Source organism: Aythya fuligula, chromosome 10 (genome assembly GCF_009819795.1).
Source record: "Aythya fuligula isolate bAytFul2 chromosome 10, bAytFul2.pri, whole genome shotgun sequence".
Lineage (NCBI taxonomy): Eukaryota > Metazoa > Chordata > Aves > Anseriformes > Anatidae > Aythya > Aythya fuligula.
Window position 1 is genome coordinate 10504208 of NC_045568.1, and position 19343 is coordinate 10523550.

General features: G+C 40.6%; 1 protein-coding gene across 2 annotated transcripts in view; it reads right to left on the minus strand.

Moving 5' to 3' along the window:
• The window catches only part of EEFSEC (eukaryotic elongation factor, selenocysteine-tRNA specific), a 121483-nt gene extending 102397 nt beyond the window's left edge, over positions 1 to 19086 (minus strand). Inside the window, exon 1 of one of the 2 annotated variants that reach the window (XM_032194345.1) lies at positions 18810 to 19086. In XM_032194345.1, the coding sequence (XP_032050236.1) occupies positions 18810 to 19086 (277 nt within the window). Of the gene's footprint in view, positions 1 to 4318; positions 4337 to 18809 lie in introns of those variants that run through there. The other variant, XM_032194346.1, reaches the window with a different exon arrangement.
• Between the last annotated feature and the right edge of the window lie 257 nt (positions 19087 to 19343).

The following is a 19343-nucleotide window of genomic DNA, read 5'->3' on the forward strand; positions in this document are numbered from 1 at the left end:
GGGAAAGTTTTTAAACCCAGCTGAAAAAAGCGTCCAGCAGCTATACTTTTAGCAAACAAGCTCATGAGTTAACATCCACTTCAGGAACTACACAAAATCAGTAACTTAACATGTTAGAGTATTAAAAACCTGAATATCTTCCTGTTTTAAGATTTTAAATCTCTTTTCTCTTCAAACCTAAGAGTACAAGATCCTGATGACTACTCAATATCCACGGTTGCACAAAAATTATTTTAAAATTCCATAAAATGCATTTTGTACAAGGGCATTCTTAGTATTTAAGGGGGAAATATCTCATATGATTTATTTCCATGAACTGATTTCAGTGCGGGAATGCTCAGGAGCCCACCTGAGGGCAGTTCCACTGCTAGGTGGGCAATGGACAACAGGTAAGCCACTAGTCTTTAAAGAAAAGACACACTGCAGTAGATGATCCTTTCAGTTTTATTCTAATCTAGCTTTAGTTGTTACTATAACGGAGCTTTTGTTCTATTATATCATTTTTTACCTGCCAGCTTTGCTTTACATACAGGGAGAAAGGAGATAATTCAACAAGACAACAGGCTCTTTCATCTAAAACCGTAAGACTCCAGTCATAACTTTTGGGGGAAGCCTAAAATAAGGCACGGGGAGGCACACAACAGGAGTCAATGAATCGCAGCCGCCTGCCCCAAGCGAGCATGCTGTGCAGGGAGGAATCGGTGGCCACACTGCGCAGCTCCCTGGCCAAAGCCAGACCTGGAATGCTCCAGCTGCCATCCTCCCTCCTTGTTGAGGCAACACTTCAGCATCATCAGCCACTGGACGTCTTGTTGAGATTAAAAATATTGTGCAGAGCTACTGTCTGTTTATCAAAGACAAAAAGAGGGAGTCCATGTCAGAAAGGGAGGGGAAAGGAAAAGCCGAAACATGAGCTCATAAGCCAGCGATGGAGGATAAAGACAGGCTTTGTTTTACCCCACTCAAACCAAGTACGAGCAAGAGACTCATCACTGTTTTGAGCTTCAACTGCAAGAGTTGTTTTGTATGCAGTACTACCAACTTCCCCCCCTCAGATAACTAAATTATCCCTCTTTCTCAAAAATAGCTTTGGCTGATGCTCAGATCAAGTATTTAAGCACAGATGAAAACCCATGTAATAGATCCTCATCCTGCCACTGCTAGATGTTCTGACACTTCAGAAGCGTGTAAGACATTTTTGTATAGTAAGCATAACCCTTGGAAATATGACTGATGCTGCTCTGAAACAAATAAATTAAAATACATATTTAGAAAAAATACCTCGGAGGACTTGCTAAATACCTAGCCACACTCAGCAGAGTTGGGAGGAGTTACTAAACTGAAGATGCTTCTTTGGACAAAAGTGGCAATTCTTCACGTTTTTAAAAATAAAATTTGGTCCAAAACCACAAGATAACATTTAAAAATACAGTCTTCGGGAGATTAGGGGAAAAAACACTAGCAAAAGAGGTCTGTCCTCTGACAGAAACACTACCCACCAGGGCTGCCTCTAAAAGAGCTCAAGGGCAACAGTAAAAGACAGCAAGGGAAAGCACGGTCTGGATTCTAGTTTCTTGCTCTTAGGAAAAGGCGAAGAGGGTGGTAATTTACCGTGTACAACCAAATTGTACATGAAAGTTTAAAAACAGCCAATTAAAGCTAACATTATGGAATGGAACGGAGGGTCCAAGTGGAACGCATTAGATACGCATTCCAAACAATGGCTCGAGTCCGCCTGCGAGGCGGATCCTGTACAAAGAAATACAAAGGGTCAAGAAGTTCTTCTCGAAGGGAACCCCAGCCTTGACCAGGAGCCACATGCTGTGCCCAGCCGACGGAGCGAGCCGCACGCTCGCCACAGGGGAACAACAGCAAGGCCACAGGGCTACGAACAAGCATCATCGGATCCGACGGCACACTGCGGGCAGACACGATGCGAACATGTCAGTCGAGGAAGGGCAAATCTCGTTATGATTAAGAATTAAATGTAGAAGGGAAACTAGGAACAAAGAAAAGACCCTCTACAACTCCTGGTAATACAACGTGCCTGCTCCAGTTTAAATCCCCTACGCAGTCATCGCACATTTAAGCAAAGCTTCACCTCTCTGTCAAGCAGCTCCATCTAGAATTATTGTAAGAGCTACCGACATCTAATGGGAAATTAGAACAGAAAGAAAGAAGGCTACCTCAAGTTACCAGGACTGTATTTCATTTAGTCTTCAGATTCTTCTGTACCTTGGAACATGGTGAACCCTCTATTTTAATGCTAATTTCTCTAACTGTAACAGAGCAAAACGATGTGTCAGAATCCCTTCTGCAGCTGGTTAGTTAGCAAATAGGACAAAAAAATAAAATAAGTTCATTACCCTTTATGTCATACTTCAACATACAACCCTGTGCATACATGAACCAGGAAATTCATTCAATTTCATGATATACAATTATATAAGACTTCTAATGCTAACGCTCATTTCCAAACCTTCACCATCTCCAAATACCAACAAAATCACACCCCTTTCAGGAACAGCAGAGCTGGATCAAGAAACAAATTCATACAGTAAGGGTGATCCTCAAGAAAGACACACAAGTTTTATTTCGAGCACCTGCATTACTACACAGCCATAGTAATATAGCACATGGGAAGAAATAAGTCTTTAAAACAAATCAGTCCCAAAGAAATTAAGGATGCCAATTCTTAGGGAAAAGAATCATTTCCTTCTCTGCACTGTGCACATAATCAGAGCCAAAGTGAAAAAAATATTTTGGAAGACCTAAATTTTTCTGGATAGTCTAGTAAGCAGTCATTTAACCAGCCCTGCTGAAATGCTGGATATTAGGAGCTTTTTTTCCACTTCCAAACTACAAAATTCAGATGAGACTAGTAGTTGAAGAGCTTATATTGCTCTTGCTAATGTTTTAAGAGTTAATACTGCATTATCAAGTAAGTTTTATTTGCAAAACTACCTCAGAATTTACACCACTTGAAATCAAATTCAAAGCAGTGGTCTATTAGAGTGTTCCCTTCGCAAGGTTTTCAACATTCACGAAAGCTCAAACTCCTGTTTGTTTCAAAAGATAGCTTTGACTCAACACGTAAATCCTAGAAAAGATTTATTCCATGCTCAGCTCTCTGGCCTTTGGTCCATGTTAGACATTAGGCCCTGCCTGACAGTTCAGTACCAAATCACGAGCACAAGTGACCAATATAGCTTGCCATTCCACGAAATCACATCAGATTGAACTAGAGGATCTTCTAAAAAAAAAAAAAAAAAAAAAAAGCCATTATCGAGTATAAGGTACTATTTCACACTTTCTGTCATGGAGAAATGCTTTTGCCAGTGTATATATTTTTAATTAAAGTTTCGCTGACGAGGATTGTATGAAATCTACATCTCCATTCAGAATAGTCCCATGTGACCAGAGGTCACATAAATCTCATACCCCTGTTTGTTTTGTCCCAACTACAGTCTCAGGCTGGATATGCTGTCTGAACTGCCAATACTACAAAGCAATCCAGATATTGCAAGTTGCACACCATTTGTTCCACATTAAAACATCGGCCATATAATTCATAAAAATCCACTGCAATAATGGAGGTGATAGTTACTGTGAAGGAGGAAAGCAGTCAAGTTTAATTAGTAAATAAAACTAGACAACACTTACCAAATTTAGAATTGTATTGCTTCATGTTTTATACTTAGGAAAGCATGTACCTTGTCAGGTGAACATACTAAAGCTATCAACTTACAAAAAAGGTCCTCTTATCTCTCAGAAATACATGATTAAAGAGGTTTTATTTCAAGTATTTTGGATAATCTTGAAGGGTTCTATGGTTCGACACAGTCCTGCACAGTGATTTTACAGTCCCATTCAAATACTATACAGAACACACCAAGATATCATAGATACTTGAGAATAATTCAGCACAACCTCCCCAGCATTTTCTCTGGGATGAGTGAACTGAATAAAACCCAATTATTTATTCAGGATATAGGCACTTTACTAGCAGCAGTGGCAGTTTGTGTAAGTGACATCTGTAAGCAGTAACATCTGTCGGTTAAGTAAAATACTAATCAAGATCAGAACATGTACAAAAGGCCACAGTTGTGTTTCTGAGACCCAGAACAGCCATCAGCAGAACAGTACAGCAGGTCTCCCAGCTCTTCACCCCCACAAGCACTCTCCCTCTTATGTTTCACTTGGTAATTAAGGACTTCTCTCCCCAAACTAAATTTTAAAGCTAGAACAGAGGCTGGAAACATCCCCAGGAAAGTGGGAAGAACGGCTACAGAAAACAATGTCTGCTCAGAATACTCACTGCTCTGCCAGGCTCATGTGACCGCCTCGCTGGAATGCTGGCACCGCTCGAGGTATTTAATGCAAATACCCAAGGGACTAACAATCCTAGATAAACAAGAAAATAGCACGGACTGCAAAGGAGTAATGCTTCCACTCCGGAGTATGCCGTACCTGTAAATTTACATTTGAGTTGTTTTTAAACGGATCGAGGTAACCAGCACATTTCAAGACACCGCTGGTCGCACCAACAACTCCAAGAGCAGCAACTGCAGGCACGGAGCCATCACAACCGAGCTTGGACTGGATTCTAGAAATCAAGTGCCCAGAAGTCCAGCTAAACCACCTGCACTCCAGAAGTTCACCTCCACAATACAAGTCCTCAGGTGATTAAGAGAAGCAATTCCTAAGCAGGAATTGGTACCAACCAGTGTCAGAAGCAGAGCAAGAATTCCCAAAGATTTCACACTCCTCCCTTTGCAGGGAGCCATGCTTAGCTGCTTCTGCCTTGTACGAGGTTTTGTATGTTATTGCTACTTTCTACAATCTATTAGGTCTTGCCTTGTTTCACATGCAAGTCTTCTAGAACAACAGATTCCAAATTCAATCCTGACAACAGAAACCAAATTGACAGAACAAGGAATGGAGGACCCAGCATGCAAGTTGCACTGCAAATTAACTTAAGTAAATATGCTTCTTTTATTATCTAATCCCTTTGGCATTCTTATCAAACGATGGAGACAAGTGCTGGTGAAGAACTACATAATAATAAAAGAAGAAAAATAAAAAACTTTATTAAATATATTCTCACTGACAACTTACTGTAGATTTCAAAATTAATTTTTGTTCAAAGAGTTCATGAAAGCATTCCCAATAATTTTTTTTTATTATATTTTAAATGCCACATTTTGTCCACCTTGTAGGAAAAGTTACCTTGCTATATTGTAAAAACTTACAGTTGAAAACAGTGTATGAAGAGGAAAAGAAGTGATCTAGGTAAAAATAAACAAATGAAATTGTTTTTAATGACTGGTCTACATGGAATAAAAAAAAATGAATCAGATAAGCATCACAGATAGGCATTTACATTTTTTTTCTCCTTTAGTAAAGTAATGCTAGTATACTTGTTAAGCAAGATGCACTTTATGGGAGAAAAACTGTCAGACCATGAGTGGGGGGAAAAAAAAAAAAAATAAAAATATTTGCTCATCTGGTAGTCACCATGTTTTAAACAAGCAATGTTCTCCATAGCTTAGAAAAAACAGGAGTTAAATATACAATGAGAAAATTTGCTCTTTACTGAAGAGTTAAAGTTCTGTCAGTCCACAAAAAAAAATAAACCACAACATCTCGGAGTACACGCATTGTGGGAAGGGATTTACCAGCAAAATGAAAGCTTTGAAATTTTCAGTACTAAGAGATAGCAGCGACAATCTATTCCCTCTGCGGTGGCACTGGGCAGGCGAAGAAGCCCACTTCTTTTCAGTAGCATTGCTGAACTAGGACTCAGGCTTCTATACTGTTAAACCTGGAAGCAAACTGAATATGTAGTCATTTTTAAACATACAGACAACATAAAACAAACACAAGTATAGCAAGGGTGAGATATCAGCAACCCTACTCCCTATCAAAAAGCATTCTCTCTGACAGCCCACCAGTGCCCACCTAAATTTATTCCTTATCCAAGTCACGACAAAACAAACAAGGCCAGCTTTTAACAGTATTGACATCCTTTTCACATCTCTTCCTCTTATACGAAAAGACATTAGTATAAAAAGACATTAGTATAAAGAAATTGCTTTTCAACTATTGTCTACTGCATTGACCCTCCTCTTGTTCCCCTCTCTCCTCCTCCAGCACCACTTTTTTTTTTTTTTTATTCTCATGTGGAAGTGCTCAACTCATGTACATAGAGAAAAATCCATTCCAACTACAAGCTTCAAGATCAGCCCACTACACATGGTTTATTCCCCACCATCTGAGAGAGGCTTAAAAGGAAAAAAACAAAACAAAACAAAAAAAAACCTCATGTTTTCCACTTCTCTTCAAAAAACAGGTAACATTATCATTAAAAACAGAGCCTAGACTATAAACACCTCTACTGCTTACTTAGATGTTCTTCCACAGCAAGAAAAAAAATCTGCTGAAATTGCCAGGTATCAGCCAGATTCAATAAACCAACAATGCATCACTAAGATAAAGTAATGCATAATTAAAGAGTACTAATCACTGCTTAATGAAATGCTGAAAGCACAAGAAAGAGTACAACCTTGGTGATTAAAACCCGATTTTTTTGGCTCCTCAGAACTAACAGAAGTAGAGATAGCGCAGCTCAGGCATTTAGAATATTTTGTAATGATCATTACCACTTAGCAGCAGACCAGAATATACATGATTTTGGAAAACTAGCGTGATGGGGTGTTTTGCTGACCTTGTACAAAGTCCTGTTTGCCAACTTTAGACTACGGATTAGGCATCCTATATTTCAGTCGTGTCTGGTGCTACACTGCGCTCTGCTTCTTGTGAGAAGTTCTCCTAAATGCAGCACTTCAGCTGAGCTATCTGGGCTACTTTTGCCATGTCTATGCTGTACTATGCATCTGACTCCTTAAAAAAAAAAAAAAAAAAAAATAGGGCAGAAAGAGGACAATATCTAACCCTGGTTCAGCATCCTCTTAACAGGAACCCACTTCTGAACAAGCAGCGCATCAAAGTGAGCTTGCACGGACTGGGACAAAAAGACAAAAATCTTTCACAGAAACCACAGCAGCATACAGAGTACTGCTGTCCCCAAAACGCATGTATCTTGAGATTATGATTATTTCAGTTCAGTTTCCTGGAAGTTTTCAGAGTCCAATAAACACTGCAAAAATTGCTGCATTTCAGATGCTACAAAGTTGTTAGCTCTCCAGTACAAAGCAAAAATGCTGCTGAAATACTATCATACACTGCTAGAATAAATATACAGCTTAACCTCAAACATTCCTATAGCCCTTTTTGTTCCAACTGCTCTCATATGAGCCCATAAGCTATTGCAAGAAGGCTTAAAACAGTATGCACAAGCTTTGAAAGGACACCATCAACTAATTTAAATTTCACATTAGTCTTTTCTGTATTTACCTCGGATTGACTCAATTATATGCAAGAAAACAGGAAAAAAATTCCATACACCTGATACCACTTTAAACATGCTCCACAGTTTTCCTAGCTAAGGTTTACAGTCCTCTTAAAAAGGACAAATAAAAAAAACCTTTAAAATTCAAAGGAAAAAAGAAACAAGCACGTTAATTAAAATAGCATTCAACCACTGCATCAATTTGAATACATTCCTAAAAAACATTCTTTTAAAATAAACACGGTGGTTTCTTGGTGCATGGGTGGGTTAGGAAAAGGACAACAGGGTTTATATTTAGAAACAAAAGTTAAATGTATCTTCACATTTGATTTGAAGGGCTTTAAGTTACAACAAGTGAAGAAGCCATCAACACCTTAACTCAGAGCTGGCTATTACGAGAATAATCAAGTCCTTCATACAGCAAATAAAATTTAAAAAATTTAGAAAATGAAAAAAATACTTGTTAGCGAATACAGTTTGGTAACAAGACCACGCATCTGAAGATGAAATTTCAGTAAAACCTGGACTTGCAGTCACCCATCAATATATATGTTTCAGTTCAGAAGTCTTTCCTGCCCTTCACCTTTGAGTCCTTTCTCTACGCAAGGTTTGGCACAGGTCAATTTAACATCAAATGCATTTTTTTTATTGCCTCTAGATGTAACATAGAGCACTCCAAACAGACGAGGGTATCTCTTCCACAAGAGATTCCAGTTGAAAAAGCAGCTTTGGACAGAAGACAGCATTACTGGATGCCCAAATACACAGCACAGACTAAAGGGCAAGCTCAGTAAGAGATGGGTAAACATCACCAACCACCACAACTTCATCAGAAGGCCTGAAAACATGGGAGGATCTCAGCTGTAGGTGAAAAGCCCACTCAGGGTAAACAATTATGGCCCCTTGCCATAAGGTGTAAAATTTATAAAGTAAGCAAACTTAAAGAACAAAACAATTTGCTTTGGGATGCCCAATTCATGGCTTTTTATTTAGAAATATCAAGTATGTCACATTCAAGAATAAATATGATCAGCAAAACTTTTTTTTAATGCAATTTGTGTGTATACATATGTGCATTTACACGCCATTTTGGTCTAAAATTTTTTTTAGGCATTAAGGAGTGTTTTTTTAATATATATAATATATATAATGCATATATATATATATATATTTTTTTTTATAAGAGGATAAAAGGTGATAAGCAGTTGTTAGGTTTTTTTCTTATATCACCAGATGGAAGTAAAAATCACCAGTAGTAGTATCACCAGGCACAGGCCAAAGTTTTGATGTCATATGCCTGAAGCTGGTCACTTCTATGACCAGCACTGGTGGCATGTGGGATTTGTTGTTGTGCATTTGAATAATCTCACTGAGATCAGAAAGATTCTGATGCTGAATGCTTTTTAAAGTGACTTTATGTTTGGGGGTTTCTTTAGTCTCTGAGAGCAGCCTAGAAAAAAATTAAATGGCATTTGAACTATTTTCTTTACTCCCTAAGAAAATATCTCTTGGTCAGCTCTTCTAAAAACTTTAAAGGCTGCTTCATAAACTATTTAAGTCCAAACTCCAAAAGTTTGTGCTTAATGCACGGTATAGGATTTTTTTCCATAAATCTTCAGAGAAGTTTGGGGATGCTATGGTTCCAAAATTGCATACATGTAGAGCTGCACGGTAAGGTCAGGCAACACAACCACTTCTCTGAACCCTTCCACCATCCTGTGACACAGACACGTGCACATTCCAGCCCTGCAGGATTGGGCAAGCCACCTCTATAAAACTGCACGGAATGATCCCGTATCCTCACTCCCACGTTTATCTGCTGAGCCTCCATACCCACACAACCCATCCAGAGCTGAGGGGTTCGGACACCATCACTAACTACCCAAGCACGAGGATTAACCGTGACCCAGCTGCTAAGTTCTGAGCCCTCCTGTTTGGGGGACACAAGCCCAGCACAATTTCATGGCTATAATACGCTGGGAATTGCAGCAGATCAGGTGCTGAAAGCTCCCCCCAAGCCATGCTGACTGCTTTTCCTTCACTTCTGTTGAGATAAAAAGACACCAGAGCTGCCACCGCTGCTGATGGAGTGGTTGCAACCCGCGTGGCAGCAAGCAAGAGCATCCCAAACCCAGGAAGGGCTGAGACCTGTCCCCGTTCATTTACACGCACAGTCTAAGCCACGCTTTAAATCATTTCGCATACTGGAATGTCAGCGTGGATAACCACTGCCAGAACACGACACAGAATCCCCCAAAGTCAACCACAGGTTCAGGTAATCATGACCTCCCCTTTTACAACATAAATGCATAATTTCCGCACCACTCTTTGATGAAGGGACCACAGACTTGAAAAGAGGAAACAATTACAGTCATTAGAATTTCACCCAAGCATGAGATTTAATCTCGGGCCACGGTCTTGCCAATGGCTGTGGGGGTCTCAATGGAGACAAAATTGCTCCGTGGGAGAAAAAAAATGCCTCGATGATGACATTAGTCAGCAAGAGAGACTGAGCTTTGTCTTCCATCCAACGGCACGGTTAAATACAAGGAAACCATTTTCCCTCCCCCTCTTGATCCCAAAAAAAAGAAAATACAATAATTATGTTTCTTTCTCCAAATGCAGCTTTTGCATACTTTGGAAACTTTCTTCTCCAAAGCAATAATGCTGGAAGGGAAGTGTTTAATATAACCAAAGTAGATTTAAGTATGAATAAACGCCTGCAACAAAAGACGTTTTCCCTTGCCTACCCTGGTTAATATAATTGGACAGTACCACCAGCAATTCTCTAGTATTCCTATAGCTTTCCTTAGCCAACAGGTTCTCAAAGACCATCTCAAATTTTACAGATAGAGGAAACATCTCTAAAATATGCCCACCTGCTCTACAATACATTTAGTGGAAATAAAAGACGGTTGAAGCTTTGCACAACAAATTGAGGTGCAGTTCCACAATTAAGAAGAGTGCCCAAGATCTGAGAGCACCAACTACTGCTACATGCCAACCACATGTTGCATCCCAAAGAAGACGTAAAACAAAGGAAAACTTTGGCACAGAAGACAAAAAAACGCTTCAGGGGATTGGATTAAATTCACTTGTCTGGCACTGCAGAAAAAGCAGAGCTACAGTCAACAAAACAACATTCATGATCCTTTTATGGCAAGAATTGAAAGAAAATAAGAAGTTTTTAAGCAAACAAAACATTAAGTCCAAATGAATCATCTCTTCTCTTAAGGCTGGGGTGAGCGGCCTGGTTTCTCACCTAGGTCAAATTCTATAAATCTCAAAACCCAAACTTTGATTTTTTTTTTTATTATTATTATTATTTTTTAAACTCTCCCATGTCATCCTTTACCCTTGCAGTGCTGCTGAACACAACCAGTCCATTTTTGTTTAAACTCTCTTATTTCCTCTTCTTCCACTACTCACCAACTTGATCATATTCTTCATACACGGAGTCTGGCTGCAACCACCCCTAGTGCTGGTAAAGCTGATAATTACAATCTAATGTAAAATTAATCAGCTTAAGTTTGAAACAGAGATCGTAATTCAAATTGCAAGCCAACACTAACCATTTCATGTTCACTTGGAAGTGATTAGATAGGCTGTGCAAGAACATTTTGGTAGAATAACTGATAAGGAGATGGGAAGTAAGAATTATTGGTATTTACTTAGCCTGCAATGCTTTTGGAAGCAAACAGTTTAAAGGAAGCACTTCAGAATGGCTATTTAATCTGAATTTTACAGATAGCACTGGGAATACGTTCTCACTGAATGCACAGTATCTTTGCGATCATGGCTATCATACGAGCTGTTTGAGTCTTTCTTTGCTGGAGCTCATGCTCAGTTTTGCTCTGTTATGAGCTGTGACCCACAGAACACAACGCGTTCAAGAATCCAGCTGGAAGTCACCACCACTGAACATCTGTCCTTGCTCTTCTGCTTGCCAGGCCAACCTCAGGGTTCCCAGACAGAAAACAACTAGCTGCCACACCGCAGGAACAACTATTTATTCCACTTATGGATGTTAACAATGACAATGTGCAGATTTGGCTTGCTCTCTTAGCTGGAAGATCTGCTGCATGTCTGTTTTAGCATCGTACTCTAGATTTTTCCATCTGCATTTTGTTTTTCTAAGGGCTTTGAAGAACACCACTACAGCCATCCAAGAACATACACTATTACTACCGGTAAAAAACACACAAAACCCCCCAGACCTATTAAGGAAGCAAAGTTCATGGCTCCATCAAGCTGAACCAGTTTTTAAAAGTGAGTTTTATACATAAGCAATATATCATTCAACTTGCATCTAGTAATTGAAGACAGCTTCCAAAGCAAGCTGTAGAACAAATACCATAGAACCTAATCAAACTGCTTTAATAAGTAGACCACTGTGAATTGCTAAATTGGACCATTTAGCAAGCAAACAGATCCATCATCAGTAAAAATACTACTTGGAAAAGTAGGCTTTAAAAATTGCTGTTGTCAAACTAAATTAATTATAAAGATGCTTCACATTTTACAGTAAGTTATAAATACCTGAGTAAAATCTATTCTAAGACTTCATATTAGCTAATATTTAAAATCTCCTAAAAAAAGATTAATAAAGCTCAACCACTCTCCCAGAGAGCTTACAAAATCTCAGGCAAGAAGAAACATGACACAAAAATGAAATGAAAAGGCATGCAGTTATTTGATGAATGCTAGCACACAGTATGATGGAACAAAGAAATTCTGTTTTTACATCAATAGGGAGAGCGATCAAACAGAGTTACTCAGCACCATAACAGCGCTTGGTTATTATGTTTTCCTGAGAAGCTGTCAAGTTTTTATGTCAAATAATGAAGTGCGAATTAGCACAATTTTGTTGCACGTAAGTATGCACACACAACCATTCACAAGCTTTGCAGAAAAATTATCCCATATTAGCAAAAGAATTTAACATTCAAACACGGTTCAATAAAGCTACTCATTTACGATCTACATTTAAGATGGAGAATTAAATGATAAATCACATCTTCAGACAACATACTCTTTTTAAAAATTGAATACTGGAAACATGACAGAACTCTGAAGAGAGTAGAAGAGAATGTAATTATTCAATATAACTTTTGAGATCAAAAGATGACGGCTTGCTGTTAAACCCATAGAAAAAAAAGGAAGGCTCTTCCTGATTTTCTCTCTGATGTTACTGAACAGTTGATGCGTACTTTAGGAGCACAATGAACCTGTACAACTAATAGGGAAGTCAGCTTCAAATCAAAAAAAAGCAGCGAAGAGCATAAAATAGCAACCGTAACAGGCAAGTAAACTAGCCTCACTGTTACTACACTCAAAAAAGCATTAATATGCACAAAAATAAGAAGGAATGGAAGAGTAGAACAATTTAAGTTATAATATAGATAGATTAAAATTCCACAAAGACCACTATTCTGTTTTAAAGTATCTGGTACACACACCTAAAAACAAGTTTCATTCTACTCCTAATATACAAGCTGCCCTACACAGCACAGAAACAATTCAGAGTGGATTTAGTACAACTGCCTTGCTTTTACAGGGTTAAATGACATGGGAAAACAGGGAAGAAAATAAAGGAGTTGTGTACTGAGTTTCATGGTTCCCGCATTTCCAATTGCTTTACAGGTTAAATTAGCTAATCTTCCATAGTTGTAAAATAAAATTAAAAAAAAAAAAATGACCCTTTATGTGGATGAAGTGTCATCCCCCCCACATGCAACTTCAATGAAAACCAGTTGTTTCATCTCATCTGGGTTACCTGCCTCTGTCATGAAATATAGACGACGACACCCTATGCATTTTTACTGCTTAAGGTATAAAAACGCTATTCAAATTGTAAATGAAGTAAGACTAACCTTCCTTAAAAGACAGGGGTCGTTTTCTTTAGGAAGGAGAAAGTTAAGCCACAGTTGAGTTCTAAATCTTCTACTTGATTTTGTTTCATTTCCAAGTAAGGTCACCCCATCCCTGCTGACCTGTTACCCTACATACTTATCACTGAGATCCTACATCGCAAGCAAACACTGCCCTCTTGTGCGCCGAAATGTCCTGTAGACACAGCTGCATTTCAGGGGGTTGGGGAAAGGACTTTTTAGAGTATTACTGCTTTTATACCAGCTGCCTCTTCTTTAGACATAGTTACTTAATAGAAAAAAAAAAAAAAAGCGTTTTAATTTCAATAAAAATAGTCCTTTCATTTGTCTCACAAGTAGCAGGCTCCAACCAAATTCCTTGACGTGAATTTAAAAACAGCATGCAATTTCAAGAGAAAGGCTTTTCATTCACAGAAATAAAGTTTATTTGCATTTTTAACACAAAGCAATGTCAGCAATCTAAATTGCTGACGTTGAACCGTGAACCCAACAAGTTTACTAGGGTTTAGAGAGTGCTAGCTGGAAACGGTGAACTCTTGACTCATAAGCATTTTCACTGCATCAAACCTCAGGAAGAAAAGCTACATTACATGGGACTCGTAGTTTAATATTTTCAAGAAAATGAGGTTGCTTGTTAGGTTATTCTCACTTCAGGATGGCAGGCAAATCCTCAAAACCCCCCCCAGTGACCTTCCTGACCAGATGAGTAGCTGTTGAACACCACAAAGCACTCTGTTCTCCAGAAAACACGCTTCCCCTCAACAGCCAACATCAAGAGGCCACTATGAAAATTCACAATAATCCATATATATAATGTAAGATGTATATAACGCTCTAAAACTGTACAAAGCTCTTTCTCACCTGGGATGGAAAAAAAAAAACAGGAACTGTTGTATCTTCACAAAGGTGTCAACAAGCAAAGGTTGGCACTGATGGCAGTATATTTTCTTGACAGTAATGGAAAGGTAACCCTGAATTTACAAATTCTCTTAAAACCTTACAACAACTTCATCAAAACAACAAATCTGCGATAAAAGTACCTTCTTTTGGCGCTGTGTTAATCTTACAAATAATCTGCATCTGACCGCCTTTGAATGCTGGTAGCAAGCCCACATTCCCCTTGATCTCCCAAGACTGTTTTCATTGTACTCATTTGCATCAGCAAGACATGCTTTCGCTATGCTCATTTCCCCCTCCCCAAGCTCTTGTGCAAGTTCAAAAGTCTTGGCCCCTCCGATGTATCAGGTATGAATTAATACCCTTCCTTAACGGAACACAGCAGCAAAGTGGAAACAGACACTTGCAAGGCAGTTTTCTTTGAAAGGAACTGCAGGGACAAATGGTGACAATGAAGCTCTGGTTATAAAGTAAAGAGGTCAAAGGTTCAGCAAGGCACAAGGATTACAAAACTACAAGTTCGCCAGAATTCCCCCACAGGTTTAGACAACCAGGGTCAAGCAGTAGCTTTCCAATTAAAACCCTATAAGGCTATCCCATCCTTTGAACTTCACAGGGTAAAAGAAAGATAACTTTCTTCTGTAGAAGTTCTTTTGAGAACCCATCTCAGAGCTGAACAGAAAAAGCATCTGACAACAGCTCACCTAAAACAAACCCCGCAGGATCCCCTCTCTGCATGTGTGTGGGGGAAGCTGGGGTGAGGTAATCATGTTCTTCTGTATTAGTGTGCTGACCCTTTGTAGGGCATGAAATTAACCATCAGCAAGTAAAAAATCTGCTACTGGTTAGACTACTTTGCTACGCAAAGTGGTCTTAAAATGAAATATGGGGATTGAATTTCTTCTGGAAGATTAACTCGTATAACCTCTCTGCGGGCATCCCCTGCTGAACTCATCGGAGACACCATTCTGGATGCACCGTCTGCGACACACAAACCTAAAAGCAAGTCTTGTTTTACTTCGATTTGGTTAATGTCAGTTTGCCAAAGACTGGAGAGCTGAGATCTAACACAAGGATGGAAGTCAAAAAAAAAACAAAAAACAAAACAACACAACAACAAACACAGCACTGACAGAGACTACTTCATCCCAGTGAGTGTGCAATTTTGACAAGATACCTCTTAACTCTCTCTAGCAATTGAGGAAAGCAGCATTGGACTCTGCACTCACTCGTTCAGTGCAAAAGGCAAGCACGGCTGATATGAGTGCTTCTTGTGACAAGCCAAGAATTGACCATTAAAATTCAGTTATTCAGATTTGTTTTTTGTTTAGCCATTTGACTACGAACAGCCATAAATACAAGCAACACTTGTTGTATGAAAGACTACCTCCTGCTACTGCCAAGTGAAGTCTTGAAACTCATATCAAGTACTAGGAAAAAAAGTTCTGTTCCTGCCGTTCAGAATAGTGCAAATAAATGAAGTACACAGCAGAGTCCAAACCATGCAACTATCCAAAGTAACTTAATACCTTCTTGCGACATCAGACACAGAAGTCTGTGGCAGAAGAATGAACCAGCATGGTTTAAATACACGCAGAAAACACGATGTACTAAGTCAGGTGCCCATCACTTATTCCATTCCAGGCTTGACTATCACCTTCCAGATAAAACTTTAAGAAAGCAACTTGGGTGGAACTGTTCACAACATTTCCAATTCCTAGCATGCAGGTTAGAAAAAAACAAAACACACTTGATTTAGCATTCGATAGGTTTTCTTTTCAAGGACAAGCTTTGTAAGAAAAATGCAGCCACAGAGAATGAAATATGACTTCCATTTTCCATTCCATTTGCTTACTGCTCAAATATTCTGCATTCACTTAATCCTAAGGTATTGTCTCTAAATAAGCATCCTGTGAGTGACTGTGAAAAGTATTTGCAAGGTCAAGTGCTACCTAGTGTAGCATGACAAAAATGCAATACTACATTCAGCCATGAAAAATGCCCTTCAAGAATTAGCCAGATTCAAAAATATGTTAAAGAACAGTAAATAGTTTCAGCTGATCTGCAAGTGGGTTTATCAGCCTTGCACTGAAGAGGAATTAACCCTTAGAGTATTTTGGGAGCACAGAAAAGATGCTGGTTAGAGAGGACGACAGGCTGCTGATTGCTCTTGTGAGGCTGGTAAAAAGCTCCTGAGAAGGAGCCTCTTGAGCTAGTTGCCCAGTGGCAGATTTAGCAAACTGAATAAAGCCACTGCTACCTGGCCACAGCAGACAGCAACCCCCAACAGGGCATTCAAAGGGGATCCAACCAGTTTACACAACCTTCAATGAAAGAGCTTCAAGCAGAGCGTGCAGCAGCATATTTTCACACCTGTAGCCCCAACAGCAAAAGCTGCATGCAGATGAGGATAACACAGAAGAGAAAGCTGCCCTCCTCTCACCCCCTTTCCAAATCCTCACATCCTGCTCCCTTTATTGGAGCCCCTCCAACTCCCATTTTTCTGTAGGTTAACTCAAGCTGCAGAAATCTCAGGCCTTAATGTCAGAAGAGCGGTATCTTCAAGACCTGGGGGAACTCTGACGTACAGAATTAACATAGGAAGATAGAACATTTTGCTCTGATATTTTATTTAGAAGCCTTAGAAATAGAAAACATAAGAAGAAAATGTAAGAAGAAAAACATAGCATCTAAAAAAGAGCAGTAGCCTTCTTGGTTGCAGTGAAAATGCTTGGAATGGCAAACCCTGAACACTTATGCTGAGAAAGAAGATGAAAATCTAAATTTTAAAGTACTGTGATCTGGGAGGCCTGGCTTTCCACTTCTGAAAAGCTGAAAAAAGGTGGCAATATCGAAATACTGAAGGATGTATCCTATTACACATGATATACTTCAGTTTCACCGAAACATACTAAAATTGAGAGTGCACTGAATAGTCCCAGCAGCATAGATCAGGTTTTAACAACAAGGTCTCACTTTTTAAACCTGGTAGTAAAAACAAATAAGCATCCAATATCAAGATTTATGTGTATGCTATCAAGCATGCAGCTGAAGTTCCTAGCTCTGAGTATTAACACAATACTGCATTTTCTTTGCAATTCTGTTTAATATATAGGATTGCAGTAAGTCATACAAATTAAATATTTTCATTAAAATATGTACTCTGGTATAATTGGAACTAAGCAAGTTTGATAAGCTTATGTGCCAGAATTGGTACCTGTACAAGAACCATGCTTGCTGGGAAGAAAAATTATCATTCACCCAGTCTAATCCACATCCTTTCTTCTCCCAACGTGGCCCATCAATAGTGCTTTTTGATTAATTTATTCAACCAACTTAGACAGCTGTGACTAAACGCTGTAAAGTTCTTCATAAAAACAGTAAGTAGGAAGCAATAAGAAGTTTATGTATCAAATAACCACTCCAAAATAAGTGATAACAAAAGCTATTTTTCCAGGCCTTCCTGAGTCCTCTTCAGAGAAAGCTCACCCCGCTCAGATTAGTTGTTTCCTAAAGAAAGAAGTGTCTATCTGCAAGTCACTCTACAGCCTGTCCAAGAAAAGCTACCAAATGCCAAAATAAACTTGGCTCTTCAGAAGATAATCAGGTGCTTACAATTACTTAAGCCCAGTAACAGACTGTAAAGCACAAAAGACTCAAAGACCACAGATTTCAGGGATTCGGCACACAGCCACTCCTCTCTTGCAGCTATTGAGCGCACACTGACAGTGCTGCAGAAATCAAGAAGTGAAGTATTTATTATTCTACCCAAAAGAAATGCAAGCAGTACAATGTTATTACTGCTAATACCACTTACATGTATTATGACTGCTCAAAAGGGGGGTTAACTTGTACATCGTGAAGAGTAACTTGGCCTGAACCTCAGCGTAGCTGCCAAGACACAAAACTACCACCTCCTAGACGCTAAGGAGGCACTAGCACAGCAAATACAGGGGAACTGGATTTTCTGAAGCCCCTGTAGCTTCAGTTTATCAGCCTGGGAGTACTTCGCATTGCCTGCAGCCACAATCCCTGTCAGGCACCAACAGGCTCTCAACTTTAAGAGACAGAGGCAGGAGGTGCTGTTCGTCACAGAACAAGGTGAGCTAACCTAAAATGATCTCTAAAGCCAGCCAGGTGAATCTCCGTGTATCCTCAACGAAGACTAAAATGGAAGATGACTAAAACCCACTTGATGCTTTCTAACCATACAATTTTCATGAGAAGCCCTCGGCCTCCGCACCAGCAGGGTCTGCCACACGTGCACACCCACCAGGTGCACCACAGCTCCCAGCACAGGGGATACCAACCTGGCAGCTTCAACCAGGGGGGAAAACGAAGCTACCATTACACTTCCACACCGCAAACACTCTTTGTACGCAACAAAAACTTTTCTCCAAGGGCTTGCAAGCAAACCGGCCAGGCCTGCGCCAAGACCACCGGAGCACTCCCCTTTCCAGCCAGCCTCCCTCGGAGCGCGGGGCTGGTGCTGGAGGGGCCCCGGGGATGGGTGACGAGGCCACCAAACCTGTGCCAGCCCCGACCCGAGCCCAAGCCCGAGCCCCGCCGCACCGGGCCGGGGAGGGGCGGCCGCCCCCGCTGCCCCTTACCGCCGATGATGGTGCGGATGAGGGAGGCGTGCCCCGGGCAGTCGACCAGGGTGAACTGGAGCTCGCCGGGCCCCGGGCCGAGCTGAGGAGGCAGGGCGGTGCGAAAGCAGGAGAAGCCCAGATCCAACGTGATGCCCCGCGCCCGGCTCTGCGGAGCCCGGTCGAAGGCGGCGGTGGAGCCGGTGGTGCTGAGCGCCCTGGCCAGCGCCGTCTTGCCGCTGTCGATGTGGCCCAGGACGCCCACGTTAACGTTGAGGACGCGGGGCAAAGCGGCCATGGCGGCGCCGCAGCCGGCAGGGTCCGTCCCAACAGCGCCCCTGCGGCAACGCCGGCACCGCCGCCGCCGTTCCGCGGCCTCCGGCCCGGGGAGAGCCGCGGCCGGAGCCGGGCCCGGCCCCGCGGTGGTTCAGATGGACGCGGAGAGGGGAGAGGCGCAGCCAGCTCCCAGCGCGGGCTGGGAGCCTTCCTCCGCTGGGGAGTGAAGTAAAAGTGGTGTAAAAGAGCTGAGAGGGCGTCATGGTTGTGGTACATATG